Below are 19,254 nucleotides of genomic sequence, written 5' to 3' on the forward strand. Positions count from 1 at the left end.
CAATTTAAGAATTGCATTTTCGGCAAAACTCAATGGTGATATTTGTTTCACGGACAATTTTTGTAGTCTTCGGAGTATATTTTTGTCGGGTGTTATTAAAAAATATGTTTGATTAACTATTAAAATGGTTAGAAATATTTTTTATATTCTCAATTGAAATATGTGTTTGGTTAAATTATTTTTTCTAAATATATATGTATATATATTATAATTACTAAAACATTTTTATTATGTTAAAAGATGTTGCATAAAACCTCATGAATTCGTCCGAGACACATTGCCAATGTACATAGCATTGAGGCTTCTACAATCCAAACAAATCTATTGTACAAGTTTAGGAAAAAAAAATTAATTTCATCAAATTTGAATCCGCTATCAACTTCTACATCAAATACACTCATAGTTGCTGCTCCAATTACTTCAGGTAGTACATTTCAACATATGCATCCTAGGAAATATACAATACACAAATCAATACTAATAGCTCAGATTTCATATGATAGTGATAAGGAAATCAATATAAATCAAACAGACATTGATGCAGGTAATGTGTGGTTATTGTTATTACATAGAAAATGAATACATGGTTGTCGACTATAATTATGTAATGTCAAACTGATAACTTACATTTTAACTTTCACAAATTCTTGCATTGTAGAATATTCATTTGATAGCCCAACAACAACAAATGATGATGCTGATAGTGACCATGATTGCAATGATCATACATCGTATGATTATAAAAATACCAATATTGACCTTAAAATTCCAACTTACTTTTTCCTGTGTTTCCATTTCTATTGGACGTGTGGAGCATCTAAACTTCCTAATTCATCTTTAGGTGCAACTTACAATGATATTAGAGATCCAGTTTGGAAATGCATCCACTGTAAAAGCTATGATGTGGTATGATGAAAGGATTGATAAAGACAAGCAGTCCAAAAACCCAAGATTTGCATTATGTTGTGGCGATGGCAAAATACAGCTTTCTCTACTAAAAGATCCTCTACAACCAATGAGACAACTACTTTTTGACAACAACAGTACAAAATCTAAGAACTTCCCGGCCAACGTTCGTTCATATAATCTAATGTTTTCATTCACATTACCTGGTACAAAAGTTGACACAAGATATAGTAGTGGCAGAGGTCTTCCTACATTCCGCATACATGGTCAAAGACATCATCTTATTGGAAGCCTCCTACATATGCCCAATAACTCACCCAAGTTTGCACAACTATATATTTATGATACTGAGAACGAAGTTCAAAATAGGCTTGCCCAAAACCCATAAGTTTTAAGTTTCGATAAATTACATATTACATTACATTTTTAAAAACTCTTCATAATAATGTATGTTTACAATCATTTCTAATGCACCCTGAAAAATACTAAGGAACAAAGATATTCTTGATGAAGATATTATTATTGGAATAAAAAACATGCTAGATAAGCACGATCAATATGCACAAAAGTTCAAAATGGCAAGGGACAAAGTACAATCTTCACCTGTTTGTGACCTCAAATTAAAACTCATAAGTGATAGGCAATCAAATGGAAGATTATATAACTTGTCAAATATTGCTGAAGTTGTTGCTTTGATTGGTGACGAGCATATAAGTAATAAAAGAGATATTATCATTGAAAAGCAATAAGGAAGGCTCAAAAAAATAAATGAAATGCATCTTGTATATTTGTCTTTGCAATATCCCTACTGTACCCAAAAGGTGCAGATGATTATAGATAAAATATTCTTCATAAGCTTCATTCAAATAGCCATGTTGCAAAGAGGAAAAAAGTTACCATGCATGAATATTTTTGTTTTAGAATGCAATCTAGGGACAATGAAGCTCAAACAATATTGCATTCAAGGAGATTGTTTCAACAATGGGTAGTTGATGGCTACACTATGATTGAGTCTAAAAAACTGAACTATGTTAGAGAACATCAATAGCGTAAAAAAAAGGTTTTTGTGCCCTTCAACGACGGTTTTAAATAACAGACGTAAACGTCTAATTTCAAAGACATTTTCTTAAAAAACGATGTAAAACACTTTTCATTATTTACGAAAATGCCACCGTAATTTATTTTACATCGTTTTCTCTTAAACCAACGTGAATATAGCGATGTAAAATGAGCTTTTTTTAGTAGTGTTGCCTATAATGAATATGAGTTCTTGTTACATGAGAATAAATTTTTCCTACCACTCCGTTGAGATTTTACTTTGTATCATACATATATATAATTTTCCACTCCTATATTACTGGGATAAAAAAAAGAGTTTGAAAAAAAGATTAACCTTTTTTTGTGTTTTATAATATCAGGGGATATTAGTATAAGAAATCGTGCAAAACGCTCACACTGATAGGATGGAAAATGAATATTGATAGATATAAAATAATTTAATAGCCTTCACCTTATGCAAAACTTTGAGATCTGGTGTATGTTTCTCCCCTGTTCCTCATAGTCAAAACTAGTTTACCCCTACCATCCTTTCTTCATTCCTATTATTTTCATTGTAATTGATTCTATTCATTAAACTTCAAAATTATAACTAATAACTATCTTTTATTTTCCTCATTCCTCTTATGAGACCCAAAATGAGTAATGAAAATAACTTCAATTCAAATAAAATTGAAATTAAATAATTGTTTCTGAACTTATATTACTTTAAAGACGCAATTACGACTTTACAAGTAAAATGTTTTTTTATAAAAAAAATACATCATTAATATGATATTTAAAATAGTTATTATAAAAGTCCATAACTTAGGTTCAAACGCATTTTTGTGTGTAAATTAAGTCCATTTAATTATGTTAATTGGATATTTTAAATGTTATAAATGTGTAATTTTGATCTCTTATATTTTAATTGTGACAATTGAATCATTTATGTATCATAATTGTGCAATTTTAATTTGTAGATATCACAATTGTGTAATCTTTATTCTAAAAAATTAATTTCAATTACACAATTATAAATTTTGAGAGATTAAAATCATATATATATATATATATGCATGATACTTAAGCAACTTTTTTTAAGTAATCTAAAACAAACTTTTATTAACAAGATTAGAACACAAGCATGACCCAATCAAAAGCCAAAACACTAGTAAAAACACATCAATGCCCTAAAGGACTTAATTAGCACAATTTAAACATAGAGAACGAAAATTGCATTCGAGTTACCAATTAAAATTAAAGTATAATTAATTCATAAAATTATTATATATATATTTTTAATTGGATTATTTTGGAAACCTTCAATTAATCAATCAATAACTAATAAACACTCTTTGATAGGGAATGATAGAAGCAATAAAACGTTGGAAATTATTATTATTCTCGAGATAGATGAAATTAAAATCCCGGTGACGCTGAATGCCATTCTTGGCGGCGGCACCTGTGCTGCAGGACAATCTGGTTCCATTGTTGGAAACAGGAACCATACCAAAACTTGTGTTGTGGGGACCATTGACCAATTCAATACCTGCGCCAACCCAACCTTCTTCCTTTCGCTGCTCTGCAATTGTTGCACTCCTTGTCTTTTCTCTCCACACCCATTTTCATTTTAACTCTTATTTTTTTTATTTCAATTACTTTAAATTTCAAAAATATCCCTAAGAATGTTTATTTTTTTCTCCATGCCCTTCTTTCTTTCTCTTTTTCTCTTTATTCTTTATTGGTTCATAACACCAGTCACTGCCTAGGTAAGTTATAATCTTAATCAAACTCGTACATCTTATCATTAATTTTCTTTTACGAATAAAAAATATCATTAATATAAAAAAACGATTTCATGTCTAAAAATTGCATTGATCGACTAGAATAGGTCGAGTCCATCTAGCTACCATGCACCCACACCCTAATGTCCCTTATAGCTTTCATAAAATGTCCTCTTATATTATTCATCATAATTAATATATTTATACTTTGCAATTTATTAAGCATTCGTTCATAAGCAGGCAAATTTTAGACAAAACTCTAATTTTTTGATACAATGGACGGCACTGAAGTTTTGTTTTGACCGGATGGTAACACCCACATTTGTGCCATCTGTTTGACGTTAATTGGGTAGCAATCAGAAGGAGGTCCAGCAAAAGCCTTATGAGCAACAATATTGTTCACTGCTTGAGTGGTATGGAAGGCATCCCAGAACACATATTTGTCTCTATCCAGGCAAGGAAACAACGCAAATAAGCATGTTATCTGTGCTTGATTTCTTCCAATACCACAGCACCCACTATCAGTTACTGTGAAACCTGTTCAAATAAATTCACATAATATGATCAGCTTAAATTATTTTTAAAATGTTAAAATATACTTTTCCCTTCTCATAGTTTTTTTTTAATATGTTTTCTGTTCCTTTAAATTTAAAATTAAAATGTTTTAAATTTTGATCCAAAATTAGGTTATTTCATTGCGGTAAATTAATTCCAACATATATTCAATCTAAATATAACATTTTTAACATCAGTTATTTATATAATACAAACATTTAACACATTTTAATTTTAAGAAAAAGAAAATCATATTAAAGATTTTGCTAGAAAAAAAATTCAAATATTTTCAAATTTAACATGATGAAAAATATATTATAACTTTTAAACTAAATAATTATAAAAATAAACTGTTTTATGATCATAATAATTAATGTGATTGAACCAGAATATAAAAAATCTTTGGACTATCCCTGTATATATTATGAATATAGAAATTCATTGGACATTTCTTACCGTAGGTTTTTGCGTTGTTAATCAGATCATTGAAAACTCCGTAAGTGTTGCCATACGCAAAAACTGAACCATGGTGCTCCGCATTCAGTTGATCCACCAAAGATTTCAACAAAACATTGAACATGTCGACAATGTCATTGATGTGAGGTCTACACTCTCCTCGAGGGACAGAGCCTAAGGCTAATTGTCTAGGTATGCAACCAAGTGGCCCAAGTCCTGCCAGTAAGAATCTTCTGAGTCCCAAATCATGAAGACTCTGCAAAATAGCAGCATATTCAATATCTAGCTTTATACTTGTCCTACGTACACATATGTAACAATATATATGTTAGATAGTAAATTTAATTAATTACCAAAATGTGCCTTTTGTAAACCTCAATGAGAAGATCTGCATAGTTTTTTGGGTCATAGTTGAAGCTTGAAGTATATTGTTCAGGCAAGAAATAGTTGTTTATGTAATCATTACTGCCATGGATCACTACTGTCAATGAATTTGCTAAGTGCTGACTCAATTGGTTGTGCTCCATTTGGATCTTCATCTGCCTTACGGTTGTATTAAAATCTTGCACCTGCTGCCGAAAGCTAATGCGTTCTCCCTGTGTCATTTGGTCCTTGAGTTAATAAAAATGTTGACATATACAATACACAAACTAGTTAGCTAATGTGTGATTAGGGTTTTGATCTCTACGTCTGTCTGTACGAAAAAATTATATGTTTAGAAATATCATTTTCTTAAGTGCATGTTTAGTTGCGTGTTAGATTTTCCATAATCATGTCAGAATATCAACACGATTTTAGGTAAAATTTCACGTGTAGTGCATGTTTGGATACAAATCCAGAACGCACGAATTTCTTCTTTTCCATGTCAAGTGCTCCAAAAAAACGTACAAGTTACTCTTTGTTATTTTTGTCGGATCCGCGTCAAATTAAGGGTAACAGACATGTTACCAAACAAGCTGGTAATTGATTAAAACAATTTTAGTAGCTTTTGTATTAAATAAAAAATATATTATTTTCTTTTATTATTAACTTAATTCTATAATAAATACATACAAATATAAATTATATTACTTTAAAATCAATTTTAACAACACTTATTGGTACATTAACTAAATACTCTCTTTTTTTTATTTATAACACAGTTTTGAAATTTTTTATCCTTATTTATAAGATATCATTTCAATTGTTTTGTAACTTGTGTATTAATTTTTTTTATTAAAATGTCTTAAATCGCCTCTTTCCCCCTCTTATGAAAATTAGAGAAGATAAATATGTTTTTAATAAAATTAAGGATAAATTTAAAAAAATATTATAATTATATACAAATTTAATGTTAATAAATAAATTAACTAATAATTATTAAGTGTAAGTTAATCAATTATATCTTACCAGACAAATGATAACTGGTGTTGTTAAGATATTAGTTAAGAAATTAAAAAAAATATTTATAATAAGATGTCTAAAATAATATCATCCATCATATTTTTTGAAGTTCTCTTATAATCTTTACATTAAATACTTTATACTTTTAGTTCTTAATTAAAGTTTTAAGAACACTCATGAACAAAATTCATCTTATAATTAGGAAGCGAGCAAGGAGATCTCAATTGAAATTTGACTGTTGGGTACCCGATACCAAAGTTTAAATAGAAAACTCAGTAGTTAGAAGGACAGAAGTACCAAATTTTGCCCTGTCTCATCAAGGATCCCAGCAGCAGCTGAAGCATAGTTCACTCCCCAGGAAATGTTTCTGCTTTTTATCAGGGTATCTGCAAAAGCTGGTAGTAAAGGAAGACCTATAATTTCCCCTGTAAAAACTGCAATGTCAGTGCAGAATTAACTACTCAAGTGCTGTGGTGTCTTTTTTTGTTTTTGGTAATATGACAATTAAAAAAAAACACTAAGCAAGAAGCACATTACCGAGGATGTCTGTGACTGTTTTGCCGTTGGAAAACCTCCCAGTTGGACCCTCTGAGAAATCAATGCCATAAGGCACGAAATTGGCTCTTGCCAAGGAGTTGAGATAGTTGTTATTTCCACTGTCCACTAATGAATCTCCGAACACAAACATTGCTGAAAACGGTAGCTCCCCAAGTACATTAATATTCGTCGAGACAGATATCAGGAGCAGGGTCAAAAATGGGAAAAAAATCACTGGCAAGCGTGCCATTTTCATTATTTTTTCTTTCTTTCTAAGTCTTGGTGGTGCTTTGGAAATTTAAGTTGAGGGCACTTTTATTTTCAGCCTCTAAAGGTGTGCATATATATGCCTCACATGATATGTTGTGTTTTCCTATTTTGATATCTTTTTCCCCTATATGCCTCCTGAATCTATGGCATGTTTGGTCTTGTCACGCCATATTACCTTCCACCTTGCTCATTTTTTGGTCTTATTAGACCCTACACTTATTGCTTTTATTTCAAAGTTTAAACCCCTCCTCACCATCCTAAACCCCAAAAAAATTGAATCCTTGTATAGAATATTTAAGACACTCGTTAAGAAATTAATAAGTAGTAGTTTTTTCATTTGAAAAATAATAAGAAATATATTAATAATATTAAATATTATACACTTTGAAAAGAAAAATACTTTTAATTTCTTAAAAGCATTGTTTACAAGTTTACTCTTGCCGAGTTTAAATTTTCTAAAGATAAAATGAGTTATTTACTGACAAATTATTTCCCATTCATTAGACAGAAAATGATGAATTTTTTTATTCATAAGAATTCAACATAGGTTTATAATATTTACACACTCTCAATTAACTAAACCATATCCCTTTCAGAAAAAATGAGGATAAATTTGTTAAACACTATAAACTTAAATAAACTCTTGAATAAAAAATTAAAATGAGTCAGTGAATTTAAAGTCAAATGTAACTTATACCCTTCATCAACCTCGTAATAATCTTGTAAAAAAAAACCCTTAATGATAATGTTTTGTCAGGATTCAAATGATCGGAAGAGAAACTAATTCTTTTATAGATGTTTTTACTTTTAAAGACTAATATTTTATGAATTTATATATAATTGATTATTTATTTAGTTAGATTGTATCTAGTATTAGTGTGTGTTTGATTTCTCGTCACGTCAAGTTGGATTCGCGTCACAGAGAAGTGTTTGTTGCTTTTCAGTATAATTTTGACGTTACTTTTATGGCTAACGCAAGTATAAAATGGTGTGTGATTGATTTCTCATCACGTCAAGTTGGACCCGCGTCACAAATAAGTTAGCAATTGTTGTTTTTGCGAATTTTAATCATGTTGACATGACCTTTATGGTTAACGCTAGTATAACGCGTATTGGTGTATGTTTGAATTCTCATGGTCAAGTCATGTCACAAAGAAGCTGGCATTTGCGTATTTCAATCATTTTGACGTGTTTTTTTTTTTTTATGGTTAACGGACTTATAAAATGTACTAACAAACACGCGATTAATGGACTACAATATTTTATTAGTGTAAATCACTACTTTACTTTATTATGAAATTGAAGTGTTAAATTATTATTGTATTAAAAATATTGTTATGTACACATATTATTACTAGGGCTTGTTTATGAAAAAATTAGTTATGTCCTCAATATAAAATTGTTTTATACCATCACTTTATAATTATTAAACTCTTTTTTTTAGTTAGTATTATTTTTATATTAAATAAATTCATACATGTTTAATTGACTATAAGGAAGCTCCTCAAATTCATAATAGATTCCCGAATCAATTTGAAACCTTGACTAATTTATTTAGGTATGCTTGGATTTTTCATAGGAATATTATAAAAGTATGTTTAAGATAAGATCAGTTTAACGTTATGTTTGATTACTTTTCAATGGCCAAAAGCATGTTTAAGAGTAAAAAAAACTTGAAAACTCAATTTTGAATAATTAAGATTTAAAATACTTTTTCAAACTTATGTTTAATCTAAACTTAAATTTGTAAACTTTAATCAAAACATATACTCCGTCACTCTTATGCGAAATCTTATTTTTGCTCATGCAAGTTGTTCGATAATTAACGAGCCCGGAGGAACAACAACTACCTGCCACTTTGAACAACTTAAAAAAAAATCCACCCAACGTGCAAATCTGTTAGCCGTGTAAATCAGTGTTCGATCTATTTCATAAGCATAAATAATTATTTATATATTATTAAATAAGCTTAGCTAAACAACATGGACTAAGAATTGAATAAAATCGAAGTTGACAAAAATTACATGATACAAAAAAATCACGTCTAAATACGAATCCACTTCTCTTCCTTTACTGGATTGTTTCAATAGGAGGGAGAAAAACTCAAGACTAATAAACACATTTTTACTTGTTTTTTAAAAGTAGGTTCGCATTTGATAACGAAACTTTGAACTAAGGTTAGACATAATTTGATTTTTTTTTTATCAGTAGACTTTACTTGATTTAAAGAAGTTTTGGGCGATTAGGATGTGATGGGGTCCCAATATTAGCCTTTCAATTTATGGATTAATTCATCTAAACAAATCGATACTGCAGGAATAGTATAACCGCAGAAGCTACTGAATGTAAGGCTAGAAATCATTAATTCTTATTGATTCTAATAAATGAATGTTGGCATACAATTTTAGACATTTGAACTAGCATGATTTACCAAAAATCTCGGCAAGAACACGATCCCTTCCTAAAATGATGGAACCGACTTCGATCCCTAATAACTATATCTCTGTCAAAGAAACCCGAAACATGCTTCATGAAACTATGACAGTCATAACATATCCTAAGATTCTTAATGACCCTAATGGTTTTTCTATCCCTATGATAAAGAAGCACAAAAGCCACTGCCAATTTCTCACTGTGATAGCCCAGAGAATGTTCCTTCTCTTCCTCTTGAATGTCATGCAGCACATTTTTAGTACTAGGGGTGTAGCCTCCAAGTTTCACAGTGTCAATAACTGAACCTAAAAATCTTGTAATCTCCTCCCACTGCGGATGAGAATTATCTCCCGATACAAACTCATGAGCCACTTGATCAATGTGAACCAAACTAAGGCCAGGCTCTTTGACAATTTTACTCTCCCTCATTGAATTCCTCACACCCTCCTTCTTAACCCAGTTACCAACTCCACCATAAGCATTCGACAAAAGTACATAATCACCATCATGATGAGGGTCCAACTCCTTGATCCTCTCCTTGGCCTTCTCAGCCAGCACAAGGAGATTGTGATTGACACATGCTCCAAGCAAGGTCCTCCAAATAACCGAATTTGGCCTAACACGCATACCCTCCACGAAATCGAAAGCTTCAAGCACCATGCCAGCACGGCCAAGAAGATCAACCATACAACCATAATGCTCAAGTGCCGGTTCAATGCCATACTCACTCCACATGCTACTAAAAACCCGTCTCCCCTCCTCTACAAGCCCTCCATGACTACAAGCCACCAACACACCCATAAATGCGATGCGATCAGGCTTCAAACCGGACTCCACCATGTCATAAAACGCCTCCAGAGCCTCCCTACCACGTCCATGCACGGCAAGCCCGTTAATCAGCGCGGTCCACGTGACAACATTCCTGTGAGGCATTTCATCGAACACCTTAACCGAACGATCAATGTCCCCGCATCTCGAATACATGTCAATAAGTGCAGAACCCAATGAAACAGTAAGGTTAACCCCGATCCTGGAAATAAAAGCGTGAACCCAGATACCCAATTCCAAGGCACCCAAGCTCGAAACCGCGGATATCACACTCAGCATGACAACCCCATCGGGTAAGATATCACTCTCTTTAAGCTGCATTTGTTGGAAAAGCGTTAGGGCTTCATCGGGGAGCCCGCGTTTAGCGAAACAAGAGATTAAAGAGGACCAAGAGATCAAGTCTCGGCGGGGCATTTCGTCGAACAGTTTGAGGGACGCGTGGAGGGACCCGGAGGTGCCGTAGGAGTTAATAAGCGCGTTTTGGACATAGATATTGGAGTGAAACCCGAGTTTGAGAACGAGGGTGTGAATGCAATGAGGGTTTAGTTTTGAGGATTTAAGGATGAGGGGGAAGGTGAAATGGTCGAAGGGGACGTTGGTGCGGTGCATGTGAGAGAAGAGGGCGAGGGCGAGGGAGGGAGCGTGGAGTGCCACGTGGCGAATGACGGCGTTGTAGGGGAAGGGGTCGCCGGGGATGGGGAAGCGGAGGAGCACGGCGGCGGCGTAACGGGCGGTGTCGGGTGGTGACGATGAGTTGGCGCAGCGGAGAATGAAGGTTCGGAGGGAGAGAGGGTTGTCGTGTTGGGCATTTTTTATCAGCGTGGCGTGGAGGTTGTACACGCTCTTCATGTTGGAGTGGTAGTATCTCGCCATCTCTGCCTGTGCCGTTGTTCATTTTCTCATCAATTCTTGTTGCTTCTTACCAACACTGTTTGTTTGCACTGAGTAAATAACATTTTTCTTATTTATTATTTTTTTAATAATTGAATCAACTTTATATTTTACAGACTACTAGAATATGGAATGTATCTCATGACCAAACATGGAAAAATATTTATAGCTGTGGAAATTTGCAAATAAATTTTGTAATGGATAGAAAATTGATAGTTAAATGAGTATTTATGAATAATTTAAATTAATACAAGGTACATGTAACTTGTAAGGAGTGTAAGTGAGTTGTGATTGACTCGCAGATGAATTAAACTAAATTACAACAGGTTGGGTGGGATGATTTGTTTGTTTGGATTCGATTTTGGTTGACACAATTATAATTGGTTGAGTGTTGGATTAATGAATTGCTAACTCGTCGTTATACATATAATATCAATAATAAATGGTAATTATTATAATTCTATTAGTAAGCGATTGTGTGTGTGATCCTAACCCACACAACCAGAGATCATTAAAAATTTAAAATATAGACATACATTGGAGCTTTTGATAACATGACTAATTTCTGATTGTGTTTAAGTTAAAGTGGCCTATTTATGAATCATTCTTTTGATTCTGGTTTAACTGTGCATGATTATTGGTCAGTTAACTTTTACATACTTAAATGCCTTGATTTTGGTAACATTATCTTTGATTCTAACAAATAAAAAAAATGCCTTGATTCTAAATAAGTTGAACTAATTAATTTTTTATGAATTTGTAAAACATTATAATTTTAATTAGTTGACACAACTATAAAACTTGACCCAACATGAAACACTTACAATTATGTACCATGCACAAAATGAGTTCACTTTTAATCACCAAAGTGCGGGAGGTTAATGTTATTGTTGCTCAGATAAGAAGAAATGTGGAGCGTATTGTAGAAAGTCAATGAGCAACACAAAAAGGAGTCTTGCCTACCACGGACTTCATTAAATTAAACTTGGATGGGGCAATGAAGGGGTTGAACAAGATGACTTCTTGTGGTGGGGGTGTTTCATGATTTCTGATCAGGATTTTCATCAAACGAATCTTGCTAAACATGCAAATTCTTTTTTATTGATTATAAAATTATTTAAAACTTATTTTTAATTAGCTTAAAATGTTTAAGAGATAAAGTATAACGTTTCTTAATTAATAATGTTGAAGTACTTGCTAACAAATTTATTTATTTACATTTATTATGTCTCAAACAATTTTATGATCAAACTGTAATTTAAGTTGTACCAATTCTTACATAGCCATCTGAACAGATTTCTGCAGGAAGCCACATTTCTCGTAGAACGTCTTGTTCTGGACACTGCAATTAAGAATTAGCTTGTAGCATCCCATTGAACGTGCATGATCCGAGAGGAAGTTGATGATTCTCTTTCCCAAATGCTTCCCACGAATGCTAGAATCCACAACAATATCCTCAATGTGCCTAACTTTGCTGCAATTTCTCAAAAATTTCTTCTCCATAAACACGCTTCCGGTCGCAATGATCTTTCCGGAAGCCAAATAACATACAAAAGGAAAACTGAAACAAATTGTAATCAAAGACAGATTCCGATTTTGTTTAATTGATATGTAATCAATACCAACTTATTGAATATAGTGAATCATCAACAGACACAAAAACCGATTTTGATTACAAGATTCACGATAATCCCTTCTTTAAAAATATTCTAACTGCTTTTATGAGAGTTAGTTGCTGTCATCTTCTACAATTTATTTATGCTAATGACTTTAGAGAAAACCTCACACAGCCTTATTCTGTCAAAACTTTTAAAAACTCAAGAAATTAAAAACATTAGAAATAAATTTGAAGTTTTTCATATAGTTTTCCTGGCTGAACATGCTCCAAATACTCTAAATAGAGGTGACTCATTTTGTGATCATCCAAGCAATGCCTTTATTAATTGAACTCGATGTTACGACTCAAAAAAAATAATCTAAACAACAGCTTCCTTGATTCATACTCCAAAATTGAAATAAATAAATAAAGACCAATAAAGCAAGTTATAGCGTTGCAACTTACCGAATGGCGAGGCTGAGTTGGAGACTTGGGTGGTGCGACGGCGAAGAAGGAGGAGTGAGCAAGTGGCAACGAAGACTGGCGGTGCGACGTGTCTTCAATGAAGCCTTGAAGAGTGGCAGCGCCGGCGGCAGAGTAACGCTCACTGCTAGTGCTAGGAAAAGAAGTGAAGAAAACCCTTTGTCCCAAACGCAAGGCACACGCGGCCTGTGCCTGAACCTAGTTTTTTACACCCTGAAACAATTATTTTACTCCTCTGTCCAGATTAATAATCGTTCTAAATTATTTTATACATATAAGAATTTTTTTATAAAAAAAATAGTAATTTTATAACCTTATAACATTATTAATTTATTTATAAATTTTATTATTCATTATTAATATTACAAAAGATATAAGTGAAAAAGATAATTTTTTTCTCTTACCCAATAGTTATAATGGAATGAAAAAAATATTTTTTTATATTACATCATCAAAAACATGTGAGTTAAATGAGACAGACTAAACAAACCCACAATTTAAAGGGTAAAATATTTTGTGCTTCCATTATTATTTTCTTGCACTTTTCATTGCATAATGTAAAACACATTCCAGAATACAATGTATATTTAGAATGAACTTTTCATGCAATAGAAAGTAAAGAAAGCAACAACCCAATTTAAACTGTCTTAAAATATTCAAGCCCGTATACGGCCCAAGCCCAAATATCCAGCATATTATTCACTCAGTAATTAAAAATTTTGTGATTTCTTAATTCTCAAAAAAATAGAAATAGTTAATAACACTGGTAGCCTTGTACTAATCATTAAGAGTTATTTTGAACCATTTATGTTTGTTGATAAAGTTAAACTATTTGTCTGATTAATATTTACTTGAGCTTTGAAGAAAATAATGTGAAATTACTATATTTTAAAAAAAAAATTATAAGCATAATTTTATTAATAAAAGTGCTTAGGTTAAGCACAACATGTACGCAACTCATGACCCCACATAATGCAAAAAGAAAAAGAAAAAAAAAAGAAAGAAAAACCCAATAAAATAAACAAAAAGTTAAAAAGTCAAACCAAAAATATATATAATTTTGACTAACAAACTAGTTTCTTATCCATGACAATCAAAGGATTCAATTTGGTTTAAATTTCGGTAAAATCAATGGTGAAAAACTCAATTTGTTTAAAAATAACATTTTAAAGGTAGACTTGTAAATTATTTTCTTTAAATGATAAGATAATATCTTATTTAAAATTTTATCAATCTAAAACTTAAATTCATCATGAATTTTTTTTAAAAAAAATACTTTTTTCAAAGTTACCTTTATTTACTATTTAATCTATTTTCAAAACTTAAAATATTAACCAAACAGGCTCGACTGTGAACCTTTTGGCTGAGTGGTTTTTCGGGAGTTATCCAAATAAAAATGTAGAAGCCGCCCAAGCGTGAACATTTTTAGGGAGGTGAGGCAAATATGCTAGCAAAGCCATGTAGATGATATTCAATCCTATGGCTATCCCTATAAATATTAATGCATGTTGAGAAATAAAATTTAACATCATACAATTCTGCATTCCCATGGGCAGGTAAAAAATTGTTGAGGATGATCAAAACACATGCTTCCCAGCTGATCAAACACCAATAATTAGGAGAACTGCTTCCCTGGAATGACTACATATCAAAAACAGCATCAGCAAAGCCATATAAATCAGAACCTCCACTGCGACTAGAAGCACCAACAGAGAGGTGCTCTGGCACACCTGCAAAACCTTCTGTGGATGTTTTCCCATACAAATTATTCAATGTTGATGCAGATTGTCCCACAAAACTCTGTCCAACTGACCTATCATGAGACAATGCCCCTTCCCCAATTCCATGATATCTATACATATCCCCCTGATACCCAGAAAATGAACCACCCATAGCTCCTCCAAGCATATTAGCCCCACTTGCCACTGCACTTCCAAGATATTTTTCAGCCAAAGAATCCGAAGCAGATGCTGCAGTGAGATAATTATTCGGGTAATTGCCATAGGATCTACCATCCAGCAAATGTGCCGACAATGAACCATCATATGAGCTATTGCCATCCATGCGACTAAAAATCCTTTGCTCTTGCAAGGTAGCAAGTGAAGGTGATAGCACAGATGCATCTTTCCCGGTGAACCTTGCTCGTTTAGCCTCTGGAATCTTCATCTTGTTAGATGAATTGTTTTTATCCACTTTTCTCTTGAGCATTGACTTCTCATCAATTTTTTTATTGGTATCACTAATATCTTTCTCCAAGTTGGTAATCTTATTCTTAAGTTGCCACCCAGGCAGAAATTTTACAGGGTCAATCTTGTGACCTTCCAAACATTTAACTACAGATTGCAAAGCAGCCAAATATTTTTCATGTGCTACCTTCTGTGAAAGATCAACAAATATCAGCAATGCTAATATTCATAACGAAAAAAACATTACTCAATGTTAACATATATTGGCTAACAAGCTAAAACATACCAGTGCACTAGGAAAATCACGTGCGTCTTGTTTGGCTTTCTTCCAAGTTTCTTCAGACTTCTGCAGAAATGAAGTCAGAGCTGTCTGAGGAGAATATTTCTCTTCAAACCCAAAGGTATAAGCCAAATCAACAGCTTTAACGGCCATGCCCTTTTTCATCATCCCATCTGCAACATCTGTGGCCAATATAAATAATAAATGAGATAGAGAAAACCTTTTCAGAGTATGAGAAAGCAACAACATATTCATTATAAACGTTAAGGTCAGCATGCCTGATTGAGAAGCAGGAAAATTAGGAGGGAAATGAAATTAGAGTTGATGAAAAGGCTTTGATTTTTTATAATTGTTGATTGGTAAAGGGTGAACATTTCTTTTCAATGCAATTTTATGATACAAGGGTGGAAAGGTTTCACAGGGTAGAGATTTTTTATAATTGTTGATTTTTTAACCATTCAACAGACACATCCTAAAGCAACACACAGGCCAATGTCAATGCCACATGGCAACCAGGTATCCTAAACAATTGAAAATTGCATGCCAAAGTATAAGATGCTAAATACTAGTGAACAATGTTCTTAAACTATCAGAAGGAAAATAGAAAAACTGAGAAAAATATGTAGTGAATAGGATTCAGGAGAGGAGTTTTTTTTTTTTGTGTGTGAAAATACAAAGCTAATCCAGACGGTAACTAAATATAAGTTGCAAAACTTATGTGACATAAAGTTGAACATCCACCAGTGTGATAATGATCAGTAATAGTACAAATGTTCTTCGCTGGATTGACTTTCCTTATTACAAACATGGGGTGGGTTCACTAGTTAATAGCTTAGGACAAATTAACTAAGAGTAATGTAGCAAAAACTTTATTGTCACAACCTAATCAGAATATGAAATGTCACTTCCACCCAGAACATTAAAGGCATTTTTTTTGGGGGGGCGGGGGGGTGTCCACAAGATAAGATGAAACATTCTATTTCAGTCTTACAATTGTAAAACTTTGAATTAAGCCATTGACTACATTCCAAACCGCCTAAATTACATGAGCACACTGTAAACATAGATCCGCAGACCAATTGATTTTTAAAATTAAAAAGACATGGTTGCAAACTTACAGTTACAAATGGTTTGGGGTGTGCAACTTATAGACAAAATTTGTACTGAACTCAAAGGGAACAGATGTGCATTCAAAAATATTTGTTTTATGTCCAAAGAAGGAAGAAGTCATATATGAAATGCCTTTAAAACATTAAACATCACAAATAAAAAGCCTTTGACTCATCAGCATCACAAAGAACTGAATAATGACATTCATCACAGAATTTCTACACACTTGTTGGGGTAGTATACACCTGACAGCGTCACATGGTACATAAAACTTTCACCCACTTTGAGCATCATTCAATGGAAGAAGTTAAAGCGCTTACATTACCCTCAAGGGTTCCATGCCCTATAGATTCCATCTACACTTCCTTGCCACTCAAGTCTCAACAAAGAAAACAGTTTACTTTCATGTAAAAACAAATGCATTACCTCACCTTGTTTACAATTTAACCCCTAATGGAAACACCACAGATATTGACTACTTTGTTTATAGCAGTGTTATTGACTACTAGTGTGTTTGGATAGCTACCAGAATTGGAAAAGTGGAAGCAACTATTTGTTGCTTTGTCTTTCAACGTGGAATTGAATTTGATTCCGGGAAAATTAATAGCATGTTTAGATATCCTTTAAAAACATGGTGGCTACCTCAAAATCACTGTGTAAATCTAATTCACCGCTACCCCAAAACATGCTATAAATCTAATCCGAACAAACTATACAATGATGGAAGTAAAACCATTCCATTCTTTATCATTACCAAAAGTTTTTTAAAATTTTAACAGCACAAATGTAAAGTGTAAATAAAACTCTTATGCATACCCATCATCACTATGACTATTGCATTATACAATGCATATATATACCTGAAACCCTCTTAAGCAGGGGCTGAGACTGGAGCAGGGCATCGGAGAATTCTCTGCCATTGCTGACACAAACCAAGTTGTATATATCCTCATCCTTGAAAACACTGGGAATCCCGAAGCCGGCGACGAAGAGAATCAAACCCCTGGCATCAACCTCAGCTGCCTTCAGCAAACCCCCTTCAACAAACATCCTCTTCCTCCACGCAACCGCGGCGGAATCCGCCTCCCTCTTCAATGAAGCCTCCACGTCCTTCTCATTCCCAACGCAGCCAGAGAGCAAGTAGTGCTCCAAAACCAGCACCGAAACCTGCCTTGCGGGAACCATCGGCGAGTTCTTCGTGTAAGCTTTGCTCCCCTGAAGGAAAAACCTCCCAATGCATTCAAACACCAGCCTTGAGGGCTTCGCCGCGCTCCTCAGCGCAACGGGTACCTGTTCCCGAAGCGACGCCGTTTCGGATAGACGCGTTAACACGTATTTACGCAGGCCTCGGCTATTCATCGTTTTGCAAAGCGTAATAAGCTCGTCTTCTTTTTCTTTTTCTTCTTCTTTTACCTTTTCTTTCTCTTTCTCTACCGCCTTGGCTTCTTCTGGCTTCGGATTTGAATCTGATTGAACGACGCCGTTTTCGGCGGTTCCTTGAGTAGAATTGTAGCCTAGTGCTCGGAGCTCCTTGGTCCTCGTGTCAATGGCTTGTTCGATGAATTCGAGGTGTTTCTGCAATTCTTCGTACCTGTTATTGAAGGCTTGTATCGCAACGGCGAGGTCGTTGAGTTTGTTCACCGATTTTGCCAATTTGGCGCCACTGTCGTTTTCGTCTTCCGGCGGCAGCCACGACGAACAGTATGCGGCGTTTTCGGGGGTTTCCATGGTTGGGTTGTGACGGAACGAGAATGGAGGAAGAAAGTGAAAAACCTAGACCTTGTGCCGAAGAGAGAGAAATTCAGGTTTTTCCGGTGACAACAGGAATGTGATCTGGTCACGTTGATGACAAAGGCCGCTAAGAGCAAACCCTTTTTTACTCTTTTTTTTTTTTTCAGGTTTAAACCTTTCTAGGATTACATTTATAATATTATAGAGATATAATTTTGATTTTTTTTAAAGATTTTATTTAAAATAATTTCATATCTGTTCATATTTAAAAAATAAAAACTGTTTTATATCTTTTTATCTTAAAAAACTTATTTGTACAATAAATAATCACATGTTCTGATGCTGATATTATTGATATGTAACAATAAAATTTTATTCTTATTTTATGGATAACTTACACATCTATAAAATAATACTCTTTGTTTATATTAATTATATCTTTTATGCTAACAAAAAATATAATAATATTTTATTAAAATATTTATTTGATTAAATTAAATTCTCTAATTTAATTATCAAATAATTTTTTTGTAAAGATTGAACCCCTTGTTTATGTGTAATCAAGTAGGTTCAATACTAAACAAGTAGTAATTAATCATAATTAATTTACTAATCAAGGTAAACGTCTAACAACACTTCTTAACGTCTATGAAGAAAATTGAAAGTTTCAAAGTCACTAGAGTCCGTTAGTAAGGGGGGTGGAGTTAATCCAGAGACTCGTCAATCAATTCTTTCTCTGGAAACGACTACAAAGAGCATGAGCAGGGCTTGCTTGTAATGGTGGGC

At 33.3% G+C, this 19,254-nt stretch overlaps 4 protein-coding genes across 6 annotated transcripts; all 4 read right to left on the bottom strand.

Annotated features, from left to right (window-relative positions):
- Positions 1-3,885: 3,885 nt before the first annotated feature.
- On the bottom strand, positions 3,886-6,985 carry LOC100792545 (GDSL esterase/lipase At1g71250). Of its 2 annotated transcripts, none has more exons than XM_003526859.5 (5): positions 6,660-6,985; positions 6,420-6,547; positions 5,093-5,335; positions 4,740-4,995; positions 3,886-4,265 (listed from the first exon to the last, which is right to left on the bottom strand). In XM_003526859.5, the coding sequence occupies exons 1-5, from the start codon at positions 6,913-6,915 to the stop codon at positions 3,988-3,990; spliced, it is 1,161 nt and encodes a 386-aa protein (XP_003526907.1). In that variant the 5' UTR covers positions 6,916-6,985; the 3' UTR covers positions 3,886-3,987. The 2 variants fall into 2 exon arrangements, with proteins under 2 accessions (XP_003526907.1, XP_014631986.1); XM_014776500.3 differs by having other exon boundaries at positions 6,420-6,556.
- Positions 6,986-9,275: 2,290 nt separating this feature from the next.
- Positions 9,276-13,406, bottom strand: LOC100783911 (pentatricopeptide repeat-containing protein At4g21065). Of its 2 annotated transcripts, none has more exons than XM_041016528.1 (2): positions 13,144-13,406; positions 9,276-12,608 (listed from the first exon to the last, which is right to left on the bottom strand). In XM_041016528.1, the coding sequence occupies exon 2, from the start codon at positions 11,061-11,063 to the stop codon at positions 9,357-9,359; it is 1,707 nt and encodes a 568-aa protein (XP_040872462.1). In that variant the 5' UTR covers positions 11,064-12,608; positions 13,144-13,406; the 3' UTR covers positions 9,276-9,356. The 2 variants fall into 2 exon arrangements, with proteins under 2 accessions (XP_040872462.1, XP_040872461.1); XM_041016527.1 differs by having other exon boundaries at positions 9,276-12,642; positions 13,144-13,405.
- On the bottom strand, positions 12,357-14,122 carry LOC106799008 (glucosamine 6-phosphate N-acetyltransferase). The gene is made up of 3 exons (XM_014776952.1): positions 14,114-14,122; positions 13,144-13,359; positions 12,357-12,608 (listed from the first exon to the last, which is right to left on the bottom strand). Exons 1-3 carry the CDS (start codon positions 14,120-14,122, stop codon positions 12,357-12,359), a joined length of 477 nt encoding a protein of 158 aa, XP_014632438.1.
- A 504-nt stretch (positions 14,123-14,626) lies between these two features.
- On the bottom strand, positions 14,627-18,638 carry LOC100784969 (protein FRIGIDA). The gene is made up of 3 exons (XM_003528037.5): positions 17,598-18,638; positions 15,634-15,809; positions 14,627-15,537 (listed from the first exon to the last, which is right to left on the bottom strand). The coding sequence occupies exons 1-3, from the start codon at positions 18,463-18,465 to the stop codon at positions 14,803-14,805; spliced, it is 1,779 nt and encodes a 592-aa protein (XP_003528085.1). The 5' UTR covers positions 18,466-18,638; the 3' UTR covers positions 14,627-14,802.
- Positions 18,639-19,254: the final 616 nt, after the last annotated feature.

This window comes from Glycine max, chromosome 6, assembly GCF_000004515.6.
Source record: "Glycine max cultivar Williams 82 chromosome 6, Glycine_max_v4.0, whole genome shotgun sequence".
Classification (NCBI taxonomy): Eukaryota; Viridiplantae; Streptophyta; class Magnoliopsida; order Fabales; family Fabaceae; genus Glycine; species Glycine max.